Source organism: Lissotriton helveticus, chromosome 7 (genome assembly GCF_964261635.1).
Source record: "Lissotriton helveticus chromosome 7, aLisHel1.1, whole genome shotgun sequence".
Classification (NCBI taxonomy): Eukaryota; Metazoa; Chordata; class Amphibia; order Caudata; family Salamandridae; genus Lissotriton; species Lissotriton helveticus.
In genome coordinates, this window is record NC_136068.1 from 51784944 (window position 1) to 51811161 (window position 26218).

General features: G+C 44.3%; 1 protein-coding gene across 1 annotated transcript in view; it reads right to left on the reverse strand.

The window, feature by feature from the left end:
* STYK1 (serine/threonine/tyrosine kinase 1) overlaps positions 1-24468 on the reverse strand; it is a 37504-nt gene extending 13036 nt beyond the window's left edge. Inside the window, exons 1-5 of the mRNA XM_078651397.1 lie at positions 24349-24468; positions 7027-7122; positions 5748-5882; positions 788-1027; positions 214-395 (exon numbers count right to left, since the gene is read on the reverse strand). Of these exons, the coding sequence (XP_078507523.1) occupies positions 214-395; positions 788-1027; positions 5748-5882; positions 7027-7093 (624 nt within the window). The 5' untranslated portion in view covers positions 7094-7122; positions 24349-24468. The remainder of the gene's footprint in view (positions 1-213; positions 396-787; positions 1028-5747; positions 5883-7026; positions 7123-24348) is intronic.
* Positions 24469-26218: the final 1750 nt, after the last annotated feature.

Consider the following 26218-nt stretch of genomic DNA (forward strand, 5'->3'; position numbering starts at 1 on the left):
CCAGTCGACAGCGAAACCAAAATTAGCAAGTATCCTAGCCCCAGATTACTCTGCACTTTGTGTTGTGAAAGAGAACCCACAGCAAATACTTTTATCTGTTCACGACAGATACGGTATATACTTTGCTCTTGTTGGTGTCTCAACATAATGACATGGGTACCAAGTCTTTCCGTTCTGTGTATCCTGAGCATTATATCATTGCTCAGAACTCACCCTGCGGCAGGTCCACAGGAAGGTCAGCAGGTCCCGATGATCAACACCCTCCAGAACGGCATAGACGGGTAACTGGTCTGTGCAGCATCCGATCAGCTGCACAATGTTCTCATGGTGGCCCAACTGGGACTGGAAGGCCATCTGTCCAAGGAAGTCTTTAATCTCTTGCAGACTGGCGGAATCTGGAGCGACAGAGGCAGGACTTTAAGTGGGATTAAAAAAATCATGCTCACAACGTCTATCCTGGAAAAGAGTAGCAAGACGCGTAGCCTTACACTATACATACGTTCATTTTAATATGAATAACATTTATGGAGGCGGAACAAACTTTTAAATATCTGCCCATGTAACACCCGACCTAATTTGTGGAAAAAACAAGAGCACAACAAGTTACAACTTGGATAAGTTCATACATAAGGAGAACCTGCTCCATGCAAAATATAACTAGAGAGCCACGGAAAATAAGTTCTAAAAAGCAAGCCTTGGATCAAGCAAGGCTCCTAAAATAAAGTTCAGATGAAGGATCGTGAGGGCAGAAGTCTGAGAGGAGCTCCGGAGAGCACTGTTTCCATACCTCGCAAGGCTTTGATGACGATAGACCTTGGCCGGGTTGGGTTCTCCTCCACCAACTCTGCCTTGAAGATTGGGCCATAGCTGCCGTTCTGGATCTGCTCAGCCTGGGCTTGTATCCTGTCCCGGGAGACCTCCAGCTCCTTCAGGGATGGATCTTTGGAGCTCAGGACACTCTGCACCGTGGCCTCACTCAAGGGGATGTAAGAGTTGCCGTGCACGTTGGTCTGCTCCTTTTCTCCTGCTGTAGGGGACAGAATGGTGAAGGATAATGAAGAAGAGGCTGATTTGAGATCCATACTCAATCGCACACTAAGTGCATAATCAATGTTCAATATGATGATTACTTGGGAGAACACTGTCAAGATCAACAAAAGTGTCCCTCGTGTATCAAATAAATCTATTAATTAAAAATGTTATGTTCTACAATTCACAAACAGGGGAGAGAAATATTTTGATTATTCAAAACTTTAATGTAGAACAAAGTTTTGATACACAAGTGCCCTATTCATGTGCCCCCCTTCCTTCTAAAGAACAGAAATACAAAAATACAAGACATATGGACAAAGTAACAAAAAATATGTATATATTCTATGCTTTAGGGCTAAAGGATAGAATATCATGGAGGTCCAGCCCTGATGATTTTACAAAATAGAGCTTGAATCTCCTCTTTCATACAGATTCAGTACCACCCTCCAGAGCTCATATTGTGTTGACGTTTCGGTTGCCATATTAGCGATTCATGGAGACCATCCTCAGGACTTGATGGAGGCCACTCAATATAATTACACCCATCGTGGGAGAACAAGCTTTCTAGAACACTTATATGAGAATTATTGGAAGTTAATAGACATTGGCCATTTCTTTACTCCAAGTAATGATCTCTTTACAAACAGGTCAACCAAAACACACAGCCCTTCTTATTTATGATGAGATATGAACCTATTGGATTAGTGTGACTAGAGCGAGTGAATATGTCCAACTTGCAATCTCTGTTGGTGCAATTCAGGCCAATACAATCCCAGGCCATCAAACAGTGATGAGAACCCAGCTATATAGTTCACTGGTGAGTCCCATTGTGGGCCTGGGGGGTCTAAGGTCAAGGGTGGTGTCCGTTCGCATGGCATACCATGAGGAAGACCGCGTGAGGAGGGTCAGACTTCTCTTTGTTGAATCAGCAGGCTAGGTTCACAGGGAAAGGACAGGGAGACCCAGTCCGACACTTCGGCCGTGTCTTGCGGTGTCCCTCCTGGTTTGATGAGACTGGGAGCAGTATCCACACTTGGGATCTTCAGCTCAGTGTGCTGGACTCAAATTAAAGGATGCAGAGAGACACCCCCTGGAGTGGGGTCAGCTCCTGGTTGGCTGTTACCATGGGCTCTAGTCCTGCATGGAGACTTCAGCACAGCACACCAAGACCAAACAGGGGCTTCCAGGAAGACCCACTCCAGCATTCAGGTCAGCTCCATCCATCTCCCTCCGGTTAGTCTGCTTTTCCAGTCAGTTTTCCCTTCCAGAACACCACAGCTGGGCTTCTCCTGTGGTCAGACCTTCCTCCTGCAGGTGTGCCCTCTGCTCCTCTCTCTCAGCAAGCCACATAGGCTGCTTTCCAAGCAGACCCAAAAGCTCTCCTCCAGCATGAGATTGTGGACTTTGAGGTGATGTCCCCTCACCCCTGAGAGGCTGGTGGTCAGCGAAACCAGCACTTGATCTCTAGAGTTTCCTGGATTCTCTGCATCGTGTCCCCCTCTTTGGTCAGTGAGAAATGTTTGATCCATTTGAAGAAGCTTCAGTTTTTTTCTGCTGCAGTCCTTTTCTAGCCAGGGAATGTTGATTCCAGGAGCTGGTGTGAGGGGGTTCACTCAGTTGGTTATCCCTCCTGTCCAGAGCAGACACAGCCTCTGTTATCAGGTAAGAGTCTTTCAACAGGAGTGAGGAGGGATGTATCCAGGGAGCGCACCCCAACCAAGAACACAAGCAGGACTGAAGTCCTTGCAGCTGGCAGCCATCAACCCTTTGGAGTAGAACCTCCGGGAGAGACAAAGGTGGGCACTGACAGAATGGTTCATCCTGCACCTACAAGGGCACAGCTGTTTCCACCTCCCATCTCTCAGGGCCATATGTATCAACATCCTGATTTGTAATGCTCAAATAGCGATTTTTTAGAAATCGCTATTTGAGAATTGCAAATAGGGATGTATGTAAGTAAGAAATCGCAATTTTTTAACTCTTAATATTTCTTAATTGCAATTAGCAAATTGCGAATCGCAATTAAGGAATAATTTCCCATTCATTTCTATGTGCCAGGAGACCCATAGGAATGAATGGGAAGTTATTCTCAATTTGCGATTCGCAATTTGAGAATCGCAAATTGAGAATAATTTCAAGGGGTCATAAGGACCTACCTGATGCACTCTTGAAATTTACATGCGTGCGCATATGGCACACATATATGCCCTAAGGGCATGTATGTGCGCCACATGGCACCTTTACAAATGCCAAAAAGTGCATTTGTGAAATATATCGCAATTTACCACCAACTTCAAGTTGGTGGTAATTTGTGATATCTTAATGAGAAATCGCACAACTTGGGTGCTTCTTACATTGCATTTAAGGAATCGCAAAATTTGCGATTCCTTAAATGCAATCGCAAAATAAGGAATCGCAAATTTTGCGATTCCTTATTTAGCCTTAATACATACCATTTGGCAAAATTGCATTCGCAAACGCTGAAATTCTGCGAATTTCGGCGTTTGCGAATGCAATTTTGCTTGATACATATGGCCCTCAGTATCTTAAATCTATCCTAATGGGAGCACCCAAGAAGGAACCATCAGGCTGAAGGGTCACTGCTACATTTCTTTAGTGAGCCCGGTTTCCATCCTCCCACGCCTCAATGTCTGGTGCAACACAAGAGATTCAGGAACGCCAGCAACACACCGTGCTCATTCGGGAGGCTTTATCCTCCCTACATCTGTGTCAAGCTTTATCAACAGATGTCCAAATTGGATCAGAATGGGCTCATAACCACAGACCTGCAAGCCCTAGATTCAGAACACCAGTCCCTTGATACTCCAGATGCCAGCAAAGGACCTTGGTCATGGCAGTTTAGTGGATATTTAGAGAGTTAGGCAGGCAGGCTTCTTGTTCGCTACCAGGGACAGCAATAATGTCGATCTGTTACTGTAGGCTCAAAAACATCACGCTACCACCACCGCAGAGCAACTATGAACCTGTGCATGGACCCTGGGGGTAGATGTATCAAGCTTTTTTCTATAGGAATGAATGTGAAATTATTCTCAATTTGCGATTCACAATTTACGAATCGCAAATTGAGAATAATTTCAAGGGTGCAGGGGTGTCTCAAGGACACCCTGCTGCACCCCTGAAAATGACATGTGTGCGCATATGGCGCACATACATGCCCTAAGGGCATGTTTTACAAATTGCATAAAGTGCATTTGTAAAAGAATTCGCAAATTACCACCAACTACAAGTTGGTGGTAATTTGCGATTTCTTAGCCAAAATTCACTAAAATGAATTGTTTCATACATAGCATTTAAGAAATCGCAATTTGCAATTTCCTAAATACTTGCGCAATGTTAAGGAATCGCAAAATTTGCGATTCCTTAATATTGCAAACTTTTTGCATGATACATCTCATTTTCCGTTTTTCTTGTCGCAAATGCTGCTATTTTGCGAATTGCAGCGTTTGCGACAAGAAAAAAGCTTGATACATCTACCCCCAGGGTCCATGCACAGGTTCATAGTTGCTCTGCGGTGGTGGTAGCGCGATGTTTTTCTATGGGCCTCCTGGCCCATAGAAATGAATGGGAAATTATTCCTTATTTGCGATTAGCAATTTGCTAATCGCAAATAAGGAATTTTAAGAAATCGCAAAAAAATAGTGAATTCCTACATACATGCCATTTTGCAATTCCCAAATAGCGATTCCTTAAAAATCGCTATTTGGAAATCGCAAAAGAGTATGTTGATACATTTAGCCCATAGTCCCATGTGAAATGAAAGGCAGCTTGGTGCAACCACAGAGTCCTAGAAATGTTCTCTCTCTGTGACCCAAGGGGCCTTGCCATCCAGCTAGAAACCCTTTGTGAAAAAGTACCGAGTACGGTGGGGCGGGGACAGTTTTGTTAGTTGCCTTACTGCTCAGGTAAAAGACCACCTGCTTATTGGCAGGCATTATTGGTGACAGAAGCATGACACAATCATAGTGGTAAATGTGTAGGGTCATTTTTCATCTCCAAATAGCTTGAGTAGACAGAAATCTGGAGACAAATGAGATTAGAGGGTGCAATTTGCTTATGAAAGAGGAAAATCATGGGAGAATTTTTGGGCAACACCTTATCCCAACATTTGTGACTCTGGTGGAAAAGTAGCTTCTAAGTTTGGTTCACAAAGAGAAGCAGCTACCATCTATAACATGAGTGTATTTGTAAGTACAATATGACAAGCATTTACTTCGAGGAGAAGGTCTCATTGATTTGGAGACACACACCTGTGTCAATACTGGGGCAAGTCATCTTTCAAGACCAGAACTGTCACACACTACACAGACGAGTGTGAGCATCTACTGTTGATGGGCAGAGCGGTTCAATGCTTTCTTTTACACCAGTGATGTCCCCACTTCACAAACTTTCCAAAACTTCCCTGTTTAAGTTAGTCTTTACTTCTGCAAAGTATTTAACACATTAAAAGACAATATTTACTGCACTGCCAGACAATTTGCACTCTAATCAAAACCCATCTAAGTTGGATAGTGTATGCAGATTTCTTGGCAGGACATCTACAACCTAGGCCTTATATTTTTGGAAAATTAAGCTTTTGTAAAATACATGGGGTTTTTCGCTAAAAGTCATGATGCAGGAAACCGTACACCTTCTCAACTTTGTGAAGTTTGCAGATATTAAAAAAATAAAAAACGTTAGGCACACGTACTGCTTACCTGCTTCCGCTATCTCCTGGTCCTTAGACATCATACTTCGGTAGCGCAGGCAGAGGACTATGATTAACAAGATCAGGAAGCCCCCAACCAGGAGCACGGGCACTATGATCACCTCGTACTGGTACTCGCGCACAACTGCAGCGGAGAGAAGGCAGAGCGGAAAAGGGACCGCATTAAATGGATGTTCAAACATATCCCCTACCATAGCATGGTAGGTTGACCTGGCCGAGCACCTCGCTAGTGCGGGGACTTTGAGCTTGACTAGTGCCAGGGCCAACTATAACATGTAACCTCATTGGTAGATAAACTAGCGTTGACCAGATTTCAAAATGACATATTGTTTAAGAATCCAACTATGTATGCAGCAATAATTATTAATGCTTTTAGAAAAACTATCTATACTACTTTCGAGAGATTATGCCTAACTTGAAGATTAATAATGAATTTATATTACCATTTACACTGTGCACAGAGAAGGAGTGAGAAGAGTAATAACGAAACAGAAGAACACTGAAAAGAATACAAGCAGAGTCAAAAAAAAGAGAACTAATAAAACTCGATAAGATAAGCAATCTGGAGACGGGAGATCTCCTATAACTGCAGAATCTGACATGTCAAATCTTGGACAGATGAGAGAGAATTGGAAGTCAATAAAAAAAAATAAAAAAAAAAAAAGAACTAGAGAAGAAAAGATTATAGAAAAAACTCAGAGTGACAAGTGAGGCAGAGGGAGTGGAAAAGAGTGGCAGTACAGGGTGTGGATGAAGGGAAGACTGTACAGAGTGAACAACCAATAGAGATGACAGAGGATGAAAAGCAAAGAAAAGCAGACTAGAGAAAGGATGAAAAATAGAACACGAGGAAAGAAGTTGGGTAGGAAAAAAGAGAGTGAGGAAGAAGAAAGAAGAGCAGATCAAGAAAGAGTTAAAGTTAGAGAGACTCAGATAGCAAGGAGGCGAAGGAGCGAGGAGGGAACTTACGGACAGGACTAAGCATTGATATAATGATATAACTTTAAGCGGGAGAAAACATGGCCAACTATCAGGATCCTACAGACACTGGATCCAGTGGATCAGCAAATAGATCAAACTGAAGGAAAACCGAGTGCGAGCAGAATCAGGCAGCTGTCATTAGAAATTGGGAGAGGGAGCACAATGCATTAAAAGCCATCGAAGCTGGGGCTGGGACAGTCTGCTTCCTTGACATAGGTGTCTGCCGAATGATTGTGGACAACAGAATCGGATGGTGGCCTCGCCAGGTGTATCAAGGGCATACTCACTGCAGAGCGTGTCGTTGTTAGCACAGGCCAGCAGCGAGCGGCTTTGCGGCGCTGGATCCCCATCCATGGCTCCCTAACTCGACAGGCCTCTCAGATCTTTGGAGAGAAGATATAAACTGGTTAAAACCAAGACTCTAAAATCAAAATCAATGTAGGACTGTCATCTGGGCTCAGACATTGTCTCCATAGGCACACCTGTGATACAAGCTACTGGCTGCAGCATACCACAATTGACTAGAAAATACATGTAAAGGGCAAACACAGGTTTAGCGAGATGGCTGCAAGACATCACCAGATGTAGCGTCTCCTTGGGGCTCGCACACGGGATTTGCCTTATTGAATTCAGTGCGACAAGAGAGTGGAGGAGATACACATGAATGCACACCAGGCTTAAGCTTTGTGGCTGCTGTCATTGGAGGAAAAGTAGGGTCGTTGTGGAGGGACCCTTGAATTCTTTTATTTTAGGGCTTTTTCAGTAATAATGGAGGGGTGTCCCTTCATTTTTTTTAATTGTGGTTGGGGTAGATTGGGTAAGTAGGACTGAAGGGTCTCTAGTTGGAAGGACAGATAGTGACATTTACGTATTCTTGTATCTTGGCCCTTGCAATCCTACATAAGGGTCGATTCCAGTCGCAATAGGCAGAAGTAGTCTAATGTAAAGGGCTATCCAGCCTTTACTGAAATAGGATTAGCCTTGGTGGAACAGCTGACATGTGATGCTTGCAGGTGGTGTGTGATGCAGCTCAGGTGGTTGTCTTGCAGGACTTCCATTGGTGTGCCTGTGACTGACCAAGGAAGCCGCTTTATCCCATAACTGCATAGGCTTGGATATCCTTCGGAGGAGGAAGCATTCAAAGTGAACGGCTTTATTCAACACAAGAAAGCATCTCAGGAGCTATAGAAGTTTATCACTTCTTTCTTAGTGTTAAAAAATTATTAATATCAATGAAAAGGGCAGTTTCCCCAGATAACCAAATTCATCCATGCAAAAGATCTAGGCACGTCTGTAATATTCAAACTAGTGTCCTTCGTAAAGAGATCAGGCAGTAGACATGCAAGTACAAGCACCGCCTACTTATGGAGTCCGAGATACATGAACAAGACGTACTTTGCACCAGGAAGGACACAGCCTCCATGCTAAGGCTGCTTCAGGTTCTGGCTTAACTGCCAGGCAACAAAGTCCGGGTGTCTGTCAGGCTCTCCGAAAGGAGAACAAAAGCACAATCAGTACAAGCAAATTACTCCTACTTAAACATGGAGGGAGTCCTATTTAAGAGGATGGAATCCCATCACCCACTGAAGTGGCATTCAGTATGCCTACAGGCTTCTAGAAACATTGGACTGCTGTGTAGCATAATGTGTACCTAACCCCATTTGCATTGTCCGGGAGTGCTATTTTTAAATTGATATGTTGCAGTAAGCACTGATAAGAAAGTCACATTTTATTCTGTTTTTATTTTCTTTATTTTTTAATCTCTTTTAAGCTGTAAGATTGTATTAACGTGCTGGAAGAATCTTTTAAAGATATGTTTTATATCTAAATAAAGAATTTATTACTGAAGTGGCATGCTTCATCATCTGGGATCTCCTCTTGGTTGCAAACCCTAGGGCAACCAAGGGCTATAACCCTCTCACTGTGAGGGAGGAGCTCAGGGATGTTTTGGTAGATCAGATTGTTGGATCTCCTAAAATCCGTTTAGCTGTGGAGCAATTGCAGTACAAGGAATAATGTGAAAACAGTGAGCTTAAAAAAGGCAATTGTATTGTTCTAATTACACTTTATTATTTTCAACACATAGTCCTTGCAGTAACAATGGTCATCTAGGTCCTGAAGAAGGCTGCGATCATAGTTTGATCAACATGGCCGAAACATGTGGAACCTTTTGTGTACACCTGCGCGCTCGATAATTCTTTCCAGACCGCGCTTGCACTGTTGTCTTTTAACATTGACATCAAGAGTCAATCATTAAAAATGTCTTTTTTCTCTTGGTAGCCAATTTTAAACTCACTTTAGCTCGCCAACGACATAAGGCCTACTTTTTACAGAGGCGGCGAGTGTCATAAACGAGGCGCTCTCCCCACCAGAGCGCAAACCAGCTGCCACAGACTTTACCAAGATGGCGGGCGCAACGCAAAGCTAGCCAAATACAGCGCATGTAATTAATGAGGAGTGCCTACACACTATTACCATTAACGACAGTCGAGGCCGGGTCGTCCCAAGATGGCGGACACAAAAGTGAAACCATCTAAGACTGGGGGTCTAGTTTTTTTACTATGGGGAGGGTTTTCCTCACCAACTAACTGAGGGTCAGCTTTTTTTTTGCATATGTGGAATTTGAGGAGACAAAGAGGAAAAAGTGCGAAAGGAACCCATTGATTGCGAGGAAGCAATCCTTTGGGATTTCTTCCCGGAAGTCGCAGCAGATCTGGTTTTGGATGCAAATTTCAAATGCTTGAAAAAACAAAAGGTTTCTGGATTTTTGTCAAATAATAATCTAAAGAAACTTTGCAGCGACTACTCCAGCCTTGAGCTTTGCATGAATGTGATCAGCTGAGGGATAGAGAAAGGCCTTGAAATGGAGGAATAAACCCAGCATGCTGGCTGGAGCTTTTGGAGTGAGGCTACAGGACTTCCGACAACCTGAGTGGACGAGCCAGGGACCGCGCCGGTCCCTGCATGATCCTCCTGGGTAACAACACCCATTTGAACAGTATTTTCTTGTACATTAGTCCTGCAACTTGTGGACCATGGGGTTGAATTCTACACCCAGGTCTCAAAGTCCAAGTAATTTAGCCAGGGTAATGTCCAAGAGATGTTCTGATAAGCAGGGCACCCATGGAGCAGCTGACCCCACACGTACACCGACAAATCTGGGGTTTTTTTTGGTTTTTTTTTTTAATACATATACATTATTATAAGGAGTACAACAATTTCTACCAAACAAGGAAATCAAAAGAAAAAGACGACATTCGACACAGTTGGGGGGACGTGGCAACAACGTTTCCAAGCGTTAATAATTTGATCAAAACACTTCCTATACTTTTTTTTTTTTTTTTTTTTTTTTTTAAGTATTCCTGCACGCTTGACCTGCGGCAGGTTGAAAGGGTAGCAGAGTGCCTCCTCTACCATGAGGTTAGAGAAGGGAGAACAAGTCTTCCCCCAGAGTGCCTGCTAATGGAAAAAATATAAATGTGTGCGATTGGTTAATCAGTAAATCTAGAAGATGCTTGGGAGTGAACATAGGGCTTAATTGACAGACTTTGAAATTTGTACTTTTTTTGATAAAGTAGTTTTAATAGCATTTTGTCATTATAGAAACAAACTTCAACGAAATGTGTCCTTTGAAAAGAAACGTAACAAAAAAAAGTGTGCACCAGGTACAATCAAAATATTACTAAAAAACATAAGTTCTGATAGCACGGTAAACATTTAAACAAAATATTTTCGCACATTTTCCGACAACCTGTTTACACTGTGTGCACTCTATCTTATAATGTTGCTAATATATATTTAAAACTAATGACTTATTTATCCACAGTACTGCCTGTTACAATACACGTCCATGTTTCCCCCAGGGCACTGACCTGGATACAAATCCGTGACGGCAGAGTTACACCCACAAACAGCTGAAGTGATCGCTTTGAACAGACAAAATGTCTTACCAGAAAAATGCAATTCTCAAAAATAAATTTAAATTGTACTTATTGTTGGTTATATTTTATATGCAGTTAACTGTAAGTGAAAAGCCAATAGAAATAGAATATTTTCGTCATTCAGTCCCCATCTTTTCTTTATGCACTTCCACCGCTGACTTCTCGGAATGAGACATACATAGTCGAGGTCTGCCCTCAAGTGGTGAACAGTAGAACTGCAACTACAGAGGACATCTAAGGATACATTTAGCTTTAGAATGATCACATTGTGAGTGCAGTCATATCAACAGACGTTCATTGGGAGGTGTTATGAGTCCCAGCATTGATTTTTTGAGAGTCAATTCCAGCTTATTCTCAATGAGGTTCTTTTAAAAGATGGGATGGATATAGGATGGATATTCAGCTTGTCGAATCTCCTTACTGTGTTTTACTGCATTTCAGTTGCATACCACTTTACCCCTTCCTGGAGTGCGCCATGACTGCGCTCTACTTGCATTACACTACCCAAATAACTGAATAACATATCCACAACTCAAATTACTTCATATTTATACTATACTAATTTTCAACAGTAATCCTTTAAGGGTTCCGGAGTAGCGTGCTTCTCGCCAGAAAAGCGATTCAACACCCATCAGGGGTAACAAGGTTGGCAAGGTTGGTTCTCAATGTTCCATCTAGAACTCCCTCCCGCCCTCTGCTAGCCAAGCTTCATTGGTTGCCTGTGCGGCAACGCACAAAGTTCAAAATCCTTTGTACTATTCACAGATGCCTGACAGGAAAGGGCCCTAAATATCTGACCAGAGCTTTTCAACCTTATGTGCCAGGCCGATCACTTCGATCAAGTAATTTGCATTTACTTCAGGTCCCCAAAATAAAAAAATCCCGTCAAGGAGGCCGTGCTCTGGCACATACAGGCCCTGTTCTCTGGAATTCCCTTCCCCTTGAACTTAAACTTCTCACCAATCACCTATCCTTTCGTAAGGCCCTCAAGACCCATCTTTTCAGCACCAATTAATTGAGTTTATGATTTCTCACCTCTGTAATGATCAGATACAGGTCCAATCTCCCCCCCAACATGAGCGCGGAGATACCCCTTCGGGGATTTATTCAGGCGCTATAAAAGCACATAAATAAATAAATAAATAAACAAACAAGTGCTATATGAATGCAAACATTTCTTCCCCTTTTATTCCTCCGCTATCCTTCTCACTCCAAGTAACAGACTAATATCCACCACTGAAATTACTTCATATTTCACCATTTTAATTCACCACTAATCCTTTGTAGGCTTCCTGAATAGCGTGCGTCAACAAGCGCTATATAAATACAAACCTGGGTCCTCCTCTATCCTTCTGCTATCATTCCAAATCCAAACAACTGACTAACCTATCCACCTCTTGAAATGTGCTTGCATGTTTCACTATACTAATTCAACACTAATCCTCTATGGGTCCCGGAGTACGGTGCTACTCGCCGAAAAAGCGCCTCGACACCTCGTCAGGGGTAGTAAGCGCTATATATAAATGCAATTACAATACAATACAATTAGATTTAACATCTAATCCAGGCTTTACCACTTTACCTAAATATGCTGGAAATAAACAATTATAGATTGCGGCTGGCCAAAAAACATAGTGTCCTATCCATGGTACTCCTTTACCTTTCTATAATAAATGGTCACACTAGCAGTTATCTAGTTGGAAACTTTGGAAGCAGGCTACATGTTTTTAAATCCCAGCCTACCCATTTGGTTAAAGTAGGTGGCCTTGGACAATCAACTTTTTGTAATGTCTCGTCTCGCCCAATTTTTGTGTCCACGTTAGCAGTATTTAGAATTAATCGAATGGCAAAAAGTTCATTGTGAGGTTAAATATAGACTCAATATTACTTTGGGGAGAGTAGGTAGATGCTCCCCTGGTCTAATCACCAATCTGACATGTGGTAAGTAATAGCCATTGGAACAAGTAGTACTGCATTACAATCTCAGTTTTCCAACTTTAAGAAATAAGTGTTTGACCTGGTGGAAATCCTACTTTTCTCCGCTCCCCCAGCATGGATTTAATTCCCATTCAGGATTGCTTGGAAGCAGATAGCCACACTCCCAAATAGCATTGCTTAAAACAACCTGTGATTGAAGCTACACTGTGCAGGAATCTTCCTGTAGTGCAGCTTCTCCCTCCTAGTTACAGACAGGCACCTCTTTTACAGCTCATGTTAGGCTGGAACTGTGAGAAGCGTGGACACCCTGGCAGGTGGGTTGCAGTGTCATGCCTGGTAGCTAGCTATGAGCAGCATGAAGTGGGACATATTTGATGTTCTCATTCTTAATGCAATTTGTTTATAGTGTTAAGGTACCATTTTTTATTATGTTTATATAGGAGTCTTTCCTCACAGCCATTATTATTCTCGTCCTGAAGATGGTCTGATGGACTACAGCCGAACAGACCGAAACGTCGACCACATCCTCTATTCCTAAGACATTTTGTTATTCTGGAGCAATTTGTATTCTCATTAGAGATTTGTTGCTTATGATTTAATTGGAATAGTTGTGCAGTCATGTATTGTTAGGTCAATTTAATTTTACTTCTTTCCATGACTGTGCTGATTTTATTTACTTATTTACTTGTCCTCCATTTTCTAACAAAAATATATAAAATAAGATATATTTTTCAAACTACTAGGTTTTCCCGTGTGTTTCATGCTAAGATTTCTTTTTGTTTGATGTTGTCTAATGACACTTTGGCGTTTGTTCCATTAGGACTAACTCCCTGATTTATCTTTGAATAACAAAAGATCGTTGTGAATCAAATCCCTTGTAGGCTCCGTTTACCATTTATATATGGAGCCCGCGCCAGCTGAGTGCATGCAAAGGGAAGCACAACCCAGGTGCTAGACAAACCTGCAAAAAAGCAAGAGATGCTGCACCACAGGTGCATCTAAACAACCAAACTTCCAAAAGCATGGGAGAGGCATAGTTATATATCCACAAACGTCCGGGCTTCTGCATTGTTAGCATATTCTCAAGAACTGACTGATTACATTCAGTAAAGAGGGGTGGAGGGGCTTCCATGCTTCCTCAAAGAACTACCGGCAGGTTTTTTCACATATTCTACACTGCAGCAGCGGGCTGTACCATGGGCCCTGTGCAATCTAAGAAAATCATGTTCCCCCACACACGGTTATTGAGTACAGGCCATAATTGGGGTGCCTGGGCCGGAAATACCTCTAGGAGCTAGAGTCACTGCACCCGATGCACCAGTTATAACTACTCCCCCGCAGAGCCGACACTGTAATATGCTGCCCTGATTGCCGGACGCACGCTGGTCATCTCGCCACGCTATTGACTGACTTTTGAAACTAAAGAAAGTTAAGAAACACTACGCATGGAAGATTGCTCTCCTGCCCATAACGAATTATTCTGCTGACCTTAAAAGTATATATGCGCACCACAGACGCCAGTACTAAGTTTGGCGTTTACGACCATTGATCTGTCCCTTGGCTTTTGGCTGCATCTTACTATTTTACACAAGAGTCTTGTTCTAGCAAAGACTATTATCCTGAAGATGGTCTAAAGGACTGAAGCCACAAGACCGAAACGTCGACCTCCTCTTCTATTCCGGAGAAATTGTGTCAAATCTCTTGCGACATATATTTTGATTATGAGATTTGTCGTGCTATGTATTGTTATGGAATAGTTGTTGGTCATGAATTGTTAGGATCATTTATTTTTACTTCCTTTTCATGATCTTTTGCTGACTTTATTCATGTGTTTGTACTCCTTTTTAACTACTGCTTTATATAAATAATGTATCTCGAACAGTCTAGGATTTCCCGTGTTTTTTGAGCTGATCAGTTTCATTGAATGAAGTTGTCTTATGACACATGAGGGTTTGTTCCAGATGGACCAATCCTAAAAGTAATTCCATACTCAATTAAGTCTTTTGCAAATAAATTCCCTTGTAGGCACCCATTACCTTTTACTATAATAGGGCACGAGGCAGAATTGCCGTCCATAAACCTTCCAACTCGTCATAAAGAATGTCCACATAAATGTGAACATCAAGGAATTTCTCCCTTCAGACAGCGACGGGTGGATATTTGTACCGAGCAATGCTTGGTGATAGATCACTTTGCTTCACTTCAACAGTATTTGTGATTCCCAGCATTTCACAATAGAACTCGTAAAAACTGAATAAGGGAGTCCATCTTTTTCACTGGGAGACACAAACATTGTGAAAAGTGCATGCACGTTGCTTCCCTGCTTTCAATTACACAGGCTGTTTCCGCTACAGCCAAACACAGCAAAACTGCGAAACATCAGCCTGTGTTTTACATATAGATTGATGCTTCAGCCCTACTGTACCAGGTGATACTATTACCAAATGTAATGGTATTCAATTTACAAAATGTAATGGTATTCAATTTACCAAATGTGATGGTATTCAATATACAAAATGTAATGGTATTCAATTTACAAAATGTAATGGTATTCAATTTACCAAATTTAATGGTATTCAATTTACCGATCTCTGAAGGTGGGCGGCTGAGTTGGGCGTCCCAGCATGCAAATGTGTGACCTTTAGATCACTACAGAGGGTAGTTGCCTGCAATACCTCACTGAGCCATCTTCCAAGTCCAGTGATTAGTACCACTGATATGCTAAGACCTTCAAGATGGATTTTTTAAGAGCCATAAGTGTCTAGATCTTTTCATGTATGCTTGTGCATTGTCATGTCATGTCTAACAAATTCACAAACTGAACAACTTTCCAGGCCTACACCTGTGCATGATGCCAGCTTCTTGATATTGAGGAAAAGTGGTCTGTGTGAAGTTGGAAAACGCAGGAAATGTTACAGATCTATTTCTTCCCTGCCCTCGTATGTCATCTAAATATGGGGATGCTCTAGGACTACGCTTGTGAAAACCCCTTTAACCGCATGCGTGCGGGCGGAATTCCGCTCGTACGCTGAGATTTTTAAAAGCGCACTTTACGTGACGAGCTGGGCTCGTCATGAGCGTGCGAGGAGGCTACCTCATGACGAGCCCAGCTCGTCATCAGCGTGGAAGGGGTTAAGATGGCCACAGGGCAAGCAGAGGTCTAGCCCGAGACCAGGGTTCAATTCCTCGCCTCGGCGGGTCTTGGGCTCAAAATTCCACGGACCTGATAATTCTCGCCTCGGTGCCTATTCCAATCATGGAGTCCCACTCTGCAACTCTGGGCAATAGCTTGCTTAATCTCCACAACGGCCCCCACAACGCTAAGGATGCCTGGCCTCCACCTTGGGGGTGCCCAGGAGTGGACACCTCACAGGGAAAGCCAGGATGGGTTCCACAACGGTATTCGTACAAGCGCCTTGAGACCCTTGTGGGTGAGTAGTCCACTATACAAGTATACATTTTTTATCAATTTAAATATTCTGGCGCCCAACCGAGTTTGGTCTCAGATGCTGAAGGCGCAGGGCTCGAGTCGGGGTACCACACGGGTGGACGGCGTCCCCCACTTATTTAACCGGGGGGACACCGTCCCCCCTGCCAAACAGCTGGAGCTCACTCTTTGGCCTCTCTGGGAAGACGAGCTCGGCACCTTTCGTGACGTCACTTCCTGTTGTGACGTCACTTCCGGTGACAGTGTCCGCCCACTTCTTTTTTTTAGGACTTGTGCCCTGCTGAAGGGGAACATGGCCCAGTTGCTCAGACTCGGGTCAAGCAGTCCAAGGTTTCCCTGGGAGGACAGCCTCGCAACCCAAAATACGACCGCCAACGCTGATAAATGATTGTTCTGTCAAATCCTAGCTTTTATTTCAAAAGCAGTAATCTACTAACACAAAGTACAATACAACACAATGCAAAGAATATACACAACCTTCTTGAAGCAAGCACACTAGAGTACCTAAGTCAGCGTTCACTCCCACTTATCCATTTATGGCTGCGGGTTATTCCCTATTAATTTGTGGCGACATCCAAGCTAGGCCTCGCTAAGCCGTTCAAGTCTCAGAAGTTCTACGGGGGCTCTTTCACAAGCTCCCAGAGTCTCTCTACGGGAGCCTGTAAGTTCAGAGTAAGTTCCCCAGGACCCTGTGCCCTTCAACAGTTCAGTGGTCCCCAGATGGGAAGAAGCTGCAGTCCCAATGGCTACCATGCTCAGAGCTCCTCTGATGGGGCAAGTTTCTCCTGCTATCCAGGGGGAAGGTGTCCAATGCTCATGGATGGGGGAGTTGAAGTTATGTCAAATCTTGATATTACCATTGCATTGGGGAATTATATGAAAGGTATAAAAATATTTTTGAGGGATAGACTGAAGGGGGGTTAGTAATTCTAGCCCTCCTTCTAAGATTATGAGCTGCGGCCGGGGATCTTAGGTCCCCAAAGGGGTGCAGGAGGAACAGGGCTGGTCGGGTAAGGTGTGTCCAGGTGGCCCGCTGAAAGAGGTGGAAAACGGACGTCCCCAGGACGTCCATCAACTATTTCATGAATATTACACATGCATTAATCCGAAACCCTCTGGATTTAATCCAGGGGGCGACAGGTAAAGAGAAAGCACAAATGAGATGGTGCCCTATAAGCAGAAGATGAGTAAGGGGCACAGGTGTCTAGAGAGGATGGGTCACCGGCGGACCTGTCCTCTGGCCACAGGTTTCCAGTTTCACACTCATTTAGAACATGAGAAAGCAGTGCATTTTGGAAGTTGTAGTCTTGGTTCACTTCAATTGATCTGAAAGGCACATGGAAGCAATGATTTGTACAAAGTAAGCCACTGTGTCATCAGGGAATCCTCGACAGAGGTAATGAGTCAACTGCCAGGAGCATCCTTGCACATGTGGCCTCAGTCATGCCTTTTACTCGCACATCTGTAGAGATGCCGAGCTCCAAGATGGGCAAACCTGGGCAGCACAGAACTCCCTCATAACATCACTGCAATGAACCACGTCCCTCATGGTTCCCACGCAAACCCTTCAGGTGTCACACGTTGAGCGTGAGAGGTACACCAGTCTCAGGTTTTCTGTACATTCTGGTACTTGTATCACAAGGTAAGCGTTAAGAGTACTAGAATGCACGAAAAAAAAAAATTCTCACACGTGCCTGGACAACCTGCCACCGAAGACCCTACAGGACTATCTCAAGGGCTGGTGCCTTTTCCAGCGAGTGGGAGCACTGTGGTAGCAGAATTAGGTGATGCAGTCTTCCCTCTGCCCTGTCTGCCTTTCAAAGGCGCCAGTCACTGGAGAAATGCCACAGATTCCCTTTAGCAAAAACAAGAGTTCAGGCATGGCTTGGCAGTTCGGTCTGGACTGTTCCCATGAGGCACAGGGTCAAGACTGATTTGCATATGGCCATGTCTGAACTGGGGTGGCTTGATGAGCAAAATAACGATGGATTAAACCCAGATCTGTGACTGGGCTGAATGTTTTTTGCCATTGTGCAACATTCCGTCCATCATCTTGTGTGTCTTGCTGTTCACCCTATGTGGGAAGGGTATGCCCAGACGTGGGTCCCGTGCTCACTACGCCACTGGAGTCAAGCTATCCTGGCTGAAGATGGCTGATAGCCAGAAACCGGTCCTAGGATGCTTGATTCCGGTCCAGGGAAGACATGGCTTGGCAGTTTGGGCTGGACTGTTCCCATGAGGCACAGGGTCAAGGCTGATTTGCATATGGCCATGTCTGAACTGGGGTGGCTTGGTGAGCAAAATAACGATGGATTAAAGCAGATCTGCGACTGGGGGTGAATGTTTTGCCAATGTGCAAGATTTTGTACATCATCTTGTGCGTTTTACAGATTCCCTTTAGGCCAGAATGCCATCCGAGCTAGACCCAAGCGGTGCCCTGGTTTGTGGGGCAGTCATTATGCACCAAACAAAACCTTCCCTCCTTCTCACACACCAACTGCAGCGTAGGATTTCCTGGCATTTCTTACGGCCTGGGAGGAGACATGCCCACCCCGATATCTAATGACCTTTAAGTCCTCAGAGAAAGAAGCGTCCACACAATGGACATTGGGACCACCTGAAAGCCATTTTGAGGTGGCTGCAGATTTCGACAAAATGAGTATCCTCAGTAACACACAACTGGACAGCAGCCACCACCACCTCTGCACTCAAGAAGCTGCGGCGTAAATATCCACCATCAAAAGCACAAACGTGATGACGAAGCGAGTCTTACTTAAAACGTGATGACATCGACTTCATGTTTCCTGAGGCCTTGAATCAGCACCAAATGAACGCAGGATATTTGAGGTCTGTATTGATAGAGCAGAGTTTATTTGATCTTTTGTTACCAATTCTTTAAAACATGCATTGTGGATTTCATGGATGTCATTTAGGGGTCGCCAATGGGTCAGAGTTGAGACCGCTAGCTTGCCCCTTGCAACCCCTGGCACTGCCTTTGCGACACCAGCTTACAGAGGTGGCAAAATCAGTGCCAAGAATACAGAGGGTCTCGCATTATCAGAGTCAGGCTCTAACCTCATTTCCTGCTCATTTTTATTTCATATTAATAGTTTATTATTTACTATTACTGTAATATACAAATGGAGCAGAAAGATCAGGACCTTCACTGGCATCTTAGATAAGAAAAATAAATTGGTTTTAATGTATGATGCGCGAGTGCATGTGGGTGAGTGAGTTTGAGTGAGACAGCGTGTGTATGTGTGAGCATGCACGTTTGTATATGGGATCATGGGCGTGTGTGTGTCAAAATGAGGGAGTATAAGTGAGTAAGAGGGAGCGTGAATGAGTGGTTCATGGGGTGAGAGTGAGTAAAAAATAAATTAGTGCAAGTCGGTGCTAATGACAGAATGAGTGTGACTAAGTGAATATACGTGAGCATGTGTTGCTAAAGTTGCAGATCCGCTGTTGGACATGACCTGCTTCTTGGCTCATAGAAGCACCCTTGACAAAATGTTGGCACTGGAATTCTGGAGGCAATACTTGCATATGGATACCAGCAGAAAAATGCCACTGCTGGCACACTGGAGGTACATTTTGGCATGGAGGACCCATGAAATAAAATGCAAGGTGCTGGCCTCCTGGAGGAAATTATTGGCATATTTGGCACCTGTGGCAAATTGCTGGTGATGGCATATTGGAGGAAACTCTTGGCATATGGAAAGACAACTGTGGCAAGGCCCTTGGGCATAATGGGGGCACCCTCAGGACATGTTAAACACAAAACTTGGTGAGCTCATGGGGACTGTCAGATTTCAGTAGCTTAGAGCGCCATTAAAAGGGCTTGAATATTTAGTGAGTGTTTTTAGAGCTTATGGCTTTTTAGCAAATGTGTTGGAAAATTGTGCATTAAAAGGCACTAGTAAAGTCCGTTTTTTCAAAATGTTCTCAGGAAGGGAATCTCCTACCCTTTGTTCTCCCCTAGAGGAATATATAATATTAATTTGGCAATTATTTAACTGCAGCAATGTTAATTATTGTGATGTCATCAGGATTAAGGTTATGTGACATCACTTCTTGGGGTGATGTAGGGTCAGAGGTTATATGAGGTCACTTCCTGCGACATCATTAAGGTCAATGGGTATATGTTACAGCAAAGAAATGATGGACAGAATACTGACAATGCAAACATTCTCCCCCGTCAAAAGATCTGGGTTAAATCCATAGTTTTTTTGCCCACTACGCCACCCCAGTTTGGACCCAGCCATATGCAAATCAGTCTTGACCCTGTGCCCCATGGGAACAGTACAGACTGAAATGCCAGACCAGGACCTCCCTGGACAAGAAACAAGCATCCTGGGACCGGTTTCAGGGTATGTCGCCCTTCTTCAGCCAGGCTAGCTTAAATCCAGTGGCACATAGAGCAAGGGACCCACGTCTCGGCATACCCATCCCACTTAGGGCTAAAAGTGTTACAGCAAACAAATGGACCTCGCCTGGCTGTTCGGGCTGGACTGTTCCCATTGGGCGCAAGTCAAGAGTGATTTCAATATGGCTAGCAAAAAAACGTTGGATTTAGGAAACAGATCTCTGTACTGGGGTGAATGTATGACGTTGTTCTGCATTCTGTCCATCAATTGTTCTTTTTGCATGTGTCACCCCGAGTGGGACGGGTATGCCCAGATGTGGGTCATGTGCTCTCCATGCCACTGGAGTCAAGCTAGCCTGGCTGATGAGAGCTGAAAGCCCGAAACCGGTCCTAAAATGCTTGTTTCCAGTCCAGGGAGGACCTGGCCTGGCAGTTCAGGCCGGACTCTTCCCATTGGGCGCAGGGTCAAGACTGATTTGCATATGGCTGGGTCCAAAATAGAATGGCATGGTGAGTAAAAAAAAACTGGATTTAGGCCCAGATCTCTGTACTGGGGTGAATGTATGACATTATTCTGCATTCTATCCATTAATTGTTCTTTTTGCAAAGGGTATATGTCGTCAGGTCCGCTACTCCTTGCATTTTGGTGAATCGATGTCCATGGTGGACTCTGGCTACTCCCTGAGGAGTAAACCCTCTCACTTCCTGCTAGGATCTGTGGGATGCGTCATTCTGTTTCCTATGGAATGCGTGCACTGCAGTGTATGCGGACTATTTTACAAATCAAATACCATTGTGACTCATAAATTACATTAGTTAATGCATTAATGCATTGTATACTGGAGGCCATCCTTTATTTTGGTTTGGCCTAGAGACAGCTCACCAGCCTTGTAATAGATTTTAAAAAAACAACACCAGAAAGAAATATCCATACAGCTATAAATACATACATGGGCTTTGGGTCAACCCTTTTCATCCACAGACTTGTTTCAGCTTTCAGTCACATTGTGTGTCTGCCAATCACAGCACAAAGCTGGGAGCAAAAGGTCAGCCCAGGGCTTTAAGTGGGCCGGGTCCCGCCGGTACTCAACACCGGCAGTTCTAAAAAGTAGGTGCGAGAGAGGTTCCTAACGGGCTCCCCCAAGTTGCCGCCAACCTCAGGGTGGAAAAAAACCTCAACTCTGCAGAAGACCCACGCTTCACTGCCTTTGATGTAACTTCAAAGAGACGCGTTTTTTAGTTCTTTCACAGTCTCATCGATTCAGAACTCGGGCATTTTCAATGATCAATCAATCAATCAAACAATCAGGGGTTTATAAAGCGCTCTACTCACCCGTGAGGGTCTAAAGGCGCTGGAATGTTCTATACAACAAAGCCACAGCTGTTACTTATCTCATGCAACTAACAACCCTTGACAAAGTCAATAGTCCTGCCTTCTTATAGGTGTATTTAATTATTATTTATTAAATTATTATTATTATTTATTAAAGGGGCTTATAAAGCGCCTGGTGACGCCTCCCGGCGTGTCCCCGCGCTGTGGAGAAAGAATCATAACCAGAACCAAGGAGAACAGGCTGATTAACAGGTGAACAAATGGGTCTTTAGCAGTTTCCTGAAGGAGGCCTCATTATTTTCTAACCTGATAGGTGTGGGGAGGGCGTTCCATTTCCTAGCCGCCAGAGTGCGGAAGGACTTGCCTCCCATCCTGGCTTTTTTTATGCGTGGTGTTTTAAGCAGCCCCATTCCCTCGGAGCGAAGGGACCTATTCGGCTCGTAGGGTATAGCTAAGTCGGACATATAAGAGGGGGCTTTTTGATGGATGATCCTGTGACACCACAGGAGAGCTTTGAATAGTATCCTCTGTCCAATGGGTAGCCAGTGGAGGGAGGCCAAGGAGGGTTTGGAAGGAGCCCTACGGGGAAGTCTCAGCACAAGGCGTGCAGCTGAATTTTGCAGGACTTGCAGTTTTCTGATGTTTTTATCCGTTGTTCCCAACAGCAGTACATTGCCATAGTCTATTCGGGAGGTAACAAGTGCCTGAGTCATGGTCCGCCTGGAGTTCAGGGGGAGCAGATCCAGGGTGCGGTTAAGAGTTTTCATGACTCCAAAGCACTTGCCTACCGTTTTTTTGACATGGCTGTCATACGAGAGCTTGTTGTCTATCCAGACACCCAAGTTCTTCGCTTCTTTACTAGGATTAGGTAGGGGTCCCAAACTAGCGGGCCACCAGTCCTTTGTCCACATAGTATCTCTTCCTCCTATTACCAGTACCTCTGTTTTTGTACCATTTAATTTGAGGCAGTTTTCATTCATCCAGGCTGCCAGTCTACTCATGCAGGATTTGAAGTTATCAGCCTCAGAGGAGGGTGCTTGAGATAGAGAGATCAGCAGTTGGGTATCGTCGGCGTAAGAGACTAGCTCTACGCCGAACGATTGTACCACCTCTGCCAGAGGAGCCATGTACAAATTGAACAGGGTGGGACTCAGGGCAGAGCCCTGAGGTACCCCCTGTTCCAGTGTCATACTATCAGAGAGGAAGATCCCTCTCTGAACCTGAAAGCTTCTGTTGGTGAGAAAAGCCTTCAGCCATCCCAGAGCCTCTTTGATAACACCCGCTCGGTTTAGACACTGTAGCAAGGTGTAATGAGCTACAGTGTCAAACGCGGCACTTAGGTCTAGCATGATAAGGGCCATAGTCTTGCCTTCATCAGCTCCCTCCCGCAGGGTTTCAGTAGCTCTCAAGAGAGCTGTTTCAGTAGAAAATCTTGGTCTGAAACCGGACTGAGATGTATGAAAGGCATTTTGGGCTTCCAGATGAGCCATAAGTTGGACGTTGGCAATTTTCTCTGCTAGCTTAGCCAGATATGGTAGCAGGGAGATGGGGCGTAAATTCTCTAACAGATCCTGACTCACATTGGGTTTTTTTTTGATGGGGAGGACTATGGCTTTCTTCCATACTGCAGGTAGACAGGCATTGGAAAAGGAGAGTTGCAGTATGTGTCTGAAATGGGGCTCTAAGACAGACAGACAAGCTGCTAGAATTTTCGGAGGCGCAGGATCACTTGGAGAGCCGGATTTGATGCTTTTGCAAGTAGATATTAGAATGTCGGCAGAGGGAACAGAGAAAGCGTCTAGATGAAATTGAGTGCTTATATGATCTTTACTTTCTACAAAATCAATACCAGGCACTTTACTTCCAGAAAAACTTGCATATATGTTCGCGATTTTGCCAGAAAAATAATTGGCGATTTTATTGCAAGTTTAATAACTGTTGTATTATGTATCTTAATGGAATGACGAAAACAGCAAAATGCCAGTTGTGCAGCACATTATGCTCAGCACGGATTTTTAGCTTATGTGTTTTTATGCCACACCCTTAATTACATTGGCCACGCTCCTTTGAGAGACACCCTCAGCCTCTCAATGGCAATAGGATATTTTCTTTGTACCCATCGGAATCATGTTTTCCTGCTTTGTGCAAGAATCATGGGGAAAATGTAATTAAATATTCTAGGTACACGACCCAAATAGGTAACAATAGTTGTTTTCTATTTCTTTTTTACTGCAGCCCTGCGGCCACCATGTTTAGGCAGCAAGCGATCTTCTTTTTGTAGCCCGAAAATTCCCCCCCCCCCCCCAAAAAAAAACAATGTGTTTGAAAATAACATCTGCGCTGGCTTTCAAGGACAGAGCGAGCTATTGGCTTTCCCAATGCGGGTTTGTTTTTTTATCCACTGCAACAGGCCTTTTGTTGTTTAGGACAGGTCTCAACACTTTAACCAAAGCTACTGACTTTGCCAATGTTCGTTTTCTATGTATCCTTGCTGTAGTCGGTTCTATATAGTGCCTCTTACCCCATGGAGGGTTTCAGAGCCCTGTAATAATATTATTTCACATCCCCAAAAAAATCACTTACCAACTCCGCCAAGCGGTGGCATGTCATATGAGCTGCATTTAGTCACTCCTGGGTTTTAGTAGACAGAACGTTGCATTCTGGGACTTGTAGTTATGTTTCCAACATAATTGCGGGCCCAAATCTCAGATATCCGCGCAGTCCTCTGTAAATAAAGTTCCAGCAGAGAGTGCCAAGCATGACAGGCGGGTCACTCAGCAGCCTCTGCGAAGGGTCACTTTTGAAACGTCCTGGTGTCTCGAGAGTGAGCCTACACCTCCGGGGCTCAGATGACCGCACCCTTCCAGGCTCTCGAAGGATACTTGCACCGGTCGCGAAAGCAGAAAGGTGAGCCGGGCCCTCCACGCACCCCTCTCCAGGCTTCAGAGGAGCGCAGGGTGTGGCGCAAAGGATCGAGTTCCTAAAGCTGGCAGCGGATCAATTACACGCGCCCAGGACGTGAAAGATGCCGGAGAAGGTGCTCAGCCGGTTGGGGCACCTGCGGTCACGTTCCTGACAGGTCACTAGTCACAGTCCTGACGAGGTGACCCTGGTGTGACGAGTCACGTGGGATACGATCACTAATTACTGCCACGTGCACTCTGGGACGAGCAGTTTAATTAGCATTCTCCAGGGTTACACATTATCTGGGCCCAGAAACCATGCAAGGGGCCTGCTGCTGGGTCAGGAGTCAGCCTGCTGCACGTGACGTGGGGTCACGCTGGGACCTACCTTTCATTCTTCAAGGGTCGACTTAATAACCACCAGTGAGCAGAGCTGCCGCCCGGGCTTAGGTGACGTCACCTGGCAACCCCCTTCGACCAGCTCTGAATGTATCTGGAACAGAACTGCATTCTGGGACTTGTAGGTTTATTTTTTTTAATGTGTACGTATTCACTCAAACATCCCACTATATAAAATGTTGACTATAAGAACAGCACTAGCTGAAGGTGCTGACTAGGCACCTACAAGTGAGGTCGGTATCGGAAGCAGCATCTTTTCAACACAGTAATACACGCTTACTCCTCATTGTCACTAGTGTGAGGCCTTTTCACAGCTGCCAAGTTTCCCAAATTCATGTGTGACTAGATGGGTCGGTCCCGTGCTATTTCTTGGAATTGTGGGACTTGCAGTCATCTTAAACGCAGCGTCAAACCAATATAAATACAAACCTTTGTCCTCCTCTATCCTTCTGCTATCATTCCAAATCAAAATAACTGACTAACCTATCCACCACTTAAAATGTACTTGCATGTTTAACTATACTAATTCAACAATAATCCTCTATGGGTCGCGGAGTAGCGTGCTACTTGCCGAAAAAGTGTTTCGACGCCTCGTCAGGGGAAGTAAGCGCTATATAAATGCAATTACAATACAATACAATACAATACAAGTCACAGAATTCTAAGAAAAAAGCGGGACTGGACTAACCGCTAACTCATTGGGCCTAAGAAACTCGCTGCTATGCCAGGGTCATAACACGACTTGCATCAAATTTTGGCTTTCAATTTGCAGGCTGAGACATGCAGTGTCACGCTTTTCATAGTAAATACAGGCCTACGGGTTCCAGCACACTCCTTGCTAGTTGGCAACAAAGTATGGACTGCCAAAATCCACATTCCTGAGGGGCACCTTCCAGCTATACCTTCAGACCAGCAGCAACCAGGCCTTACTTAACCAAGAGTTCTCAGCACAATGGATTTATGAGCCCATATTGCTAAAATTGAAACCACGAGTCCCAAAACACAAAGGGCCAGATGTAGGTAATCTCTATTTACCAATTCTGAAATACCGAATTTTACCGATTCGGTATTTCAGAATCGGTAAATAATATGTAGGTAAAAATTCAGTAAATTTTACCTATTCGGTAATATTCGGTATTTCCAGTTCGGTA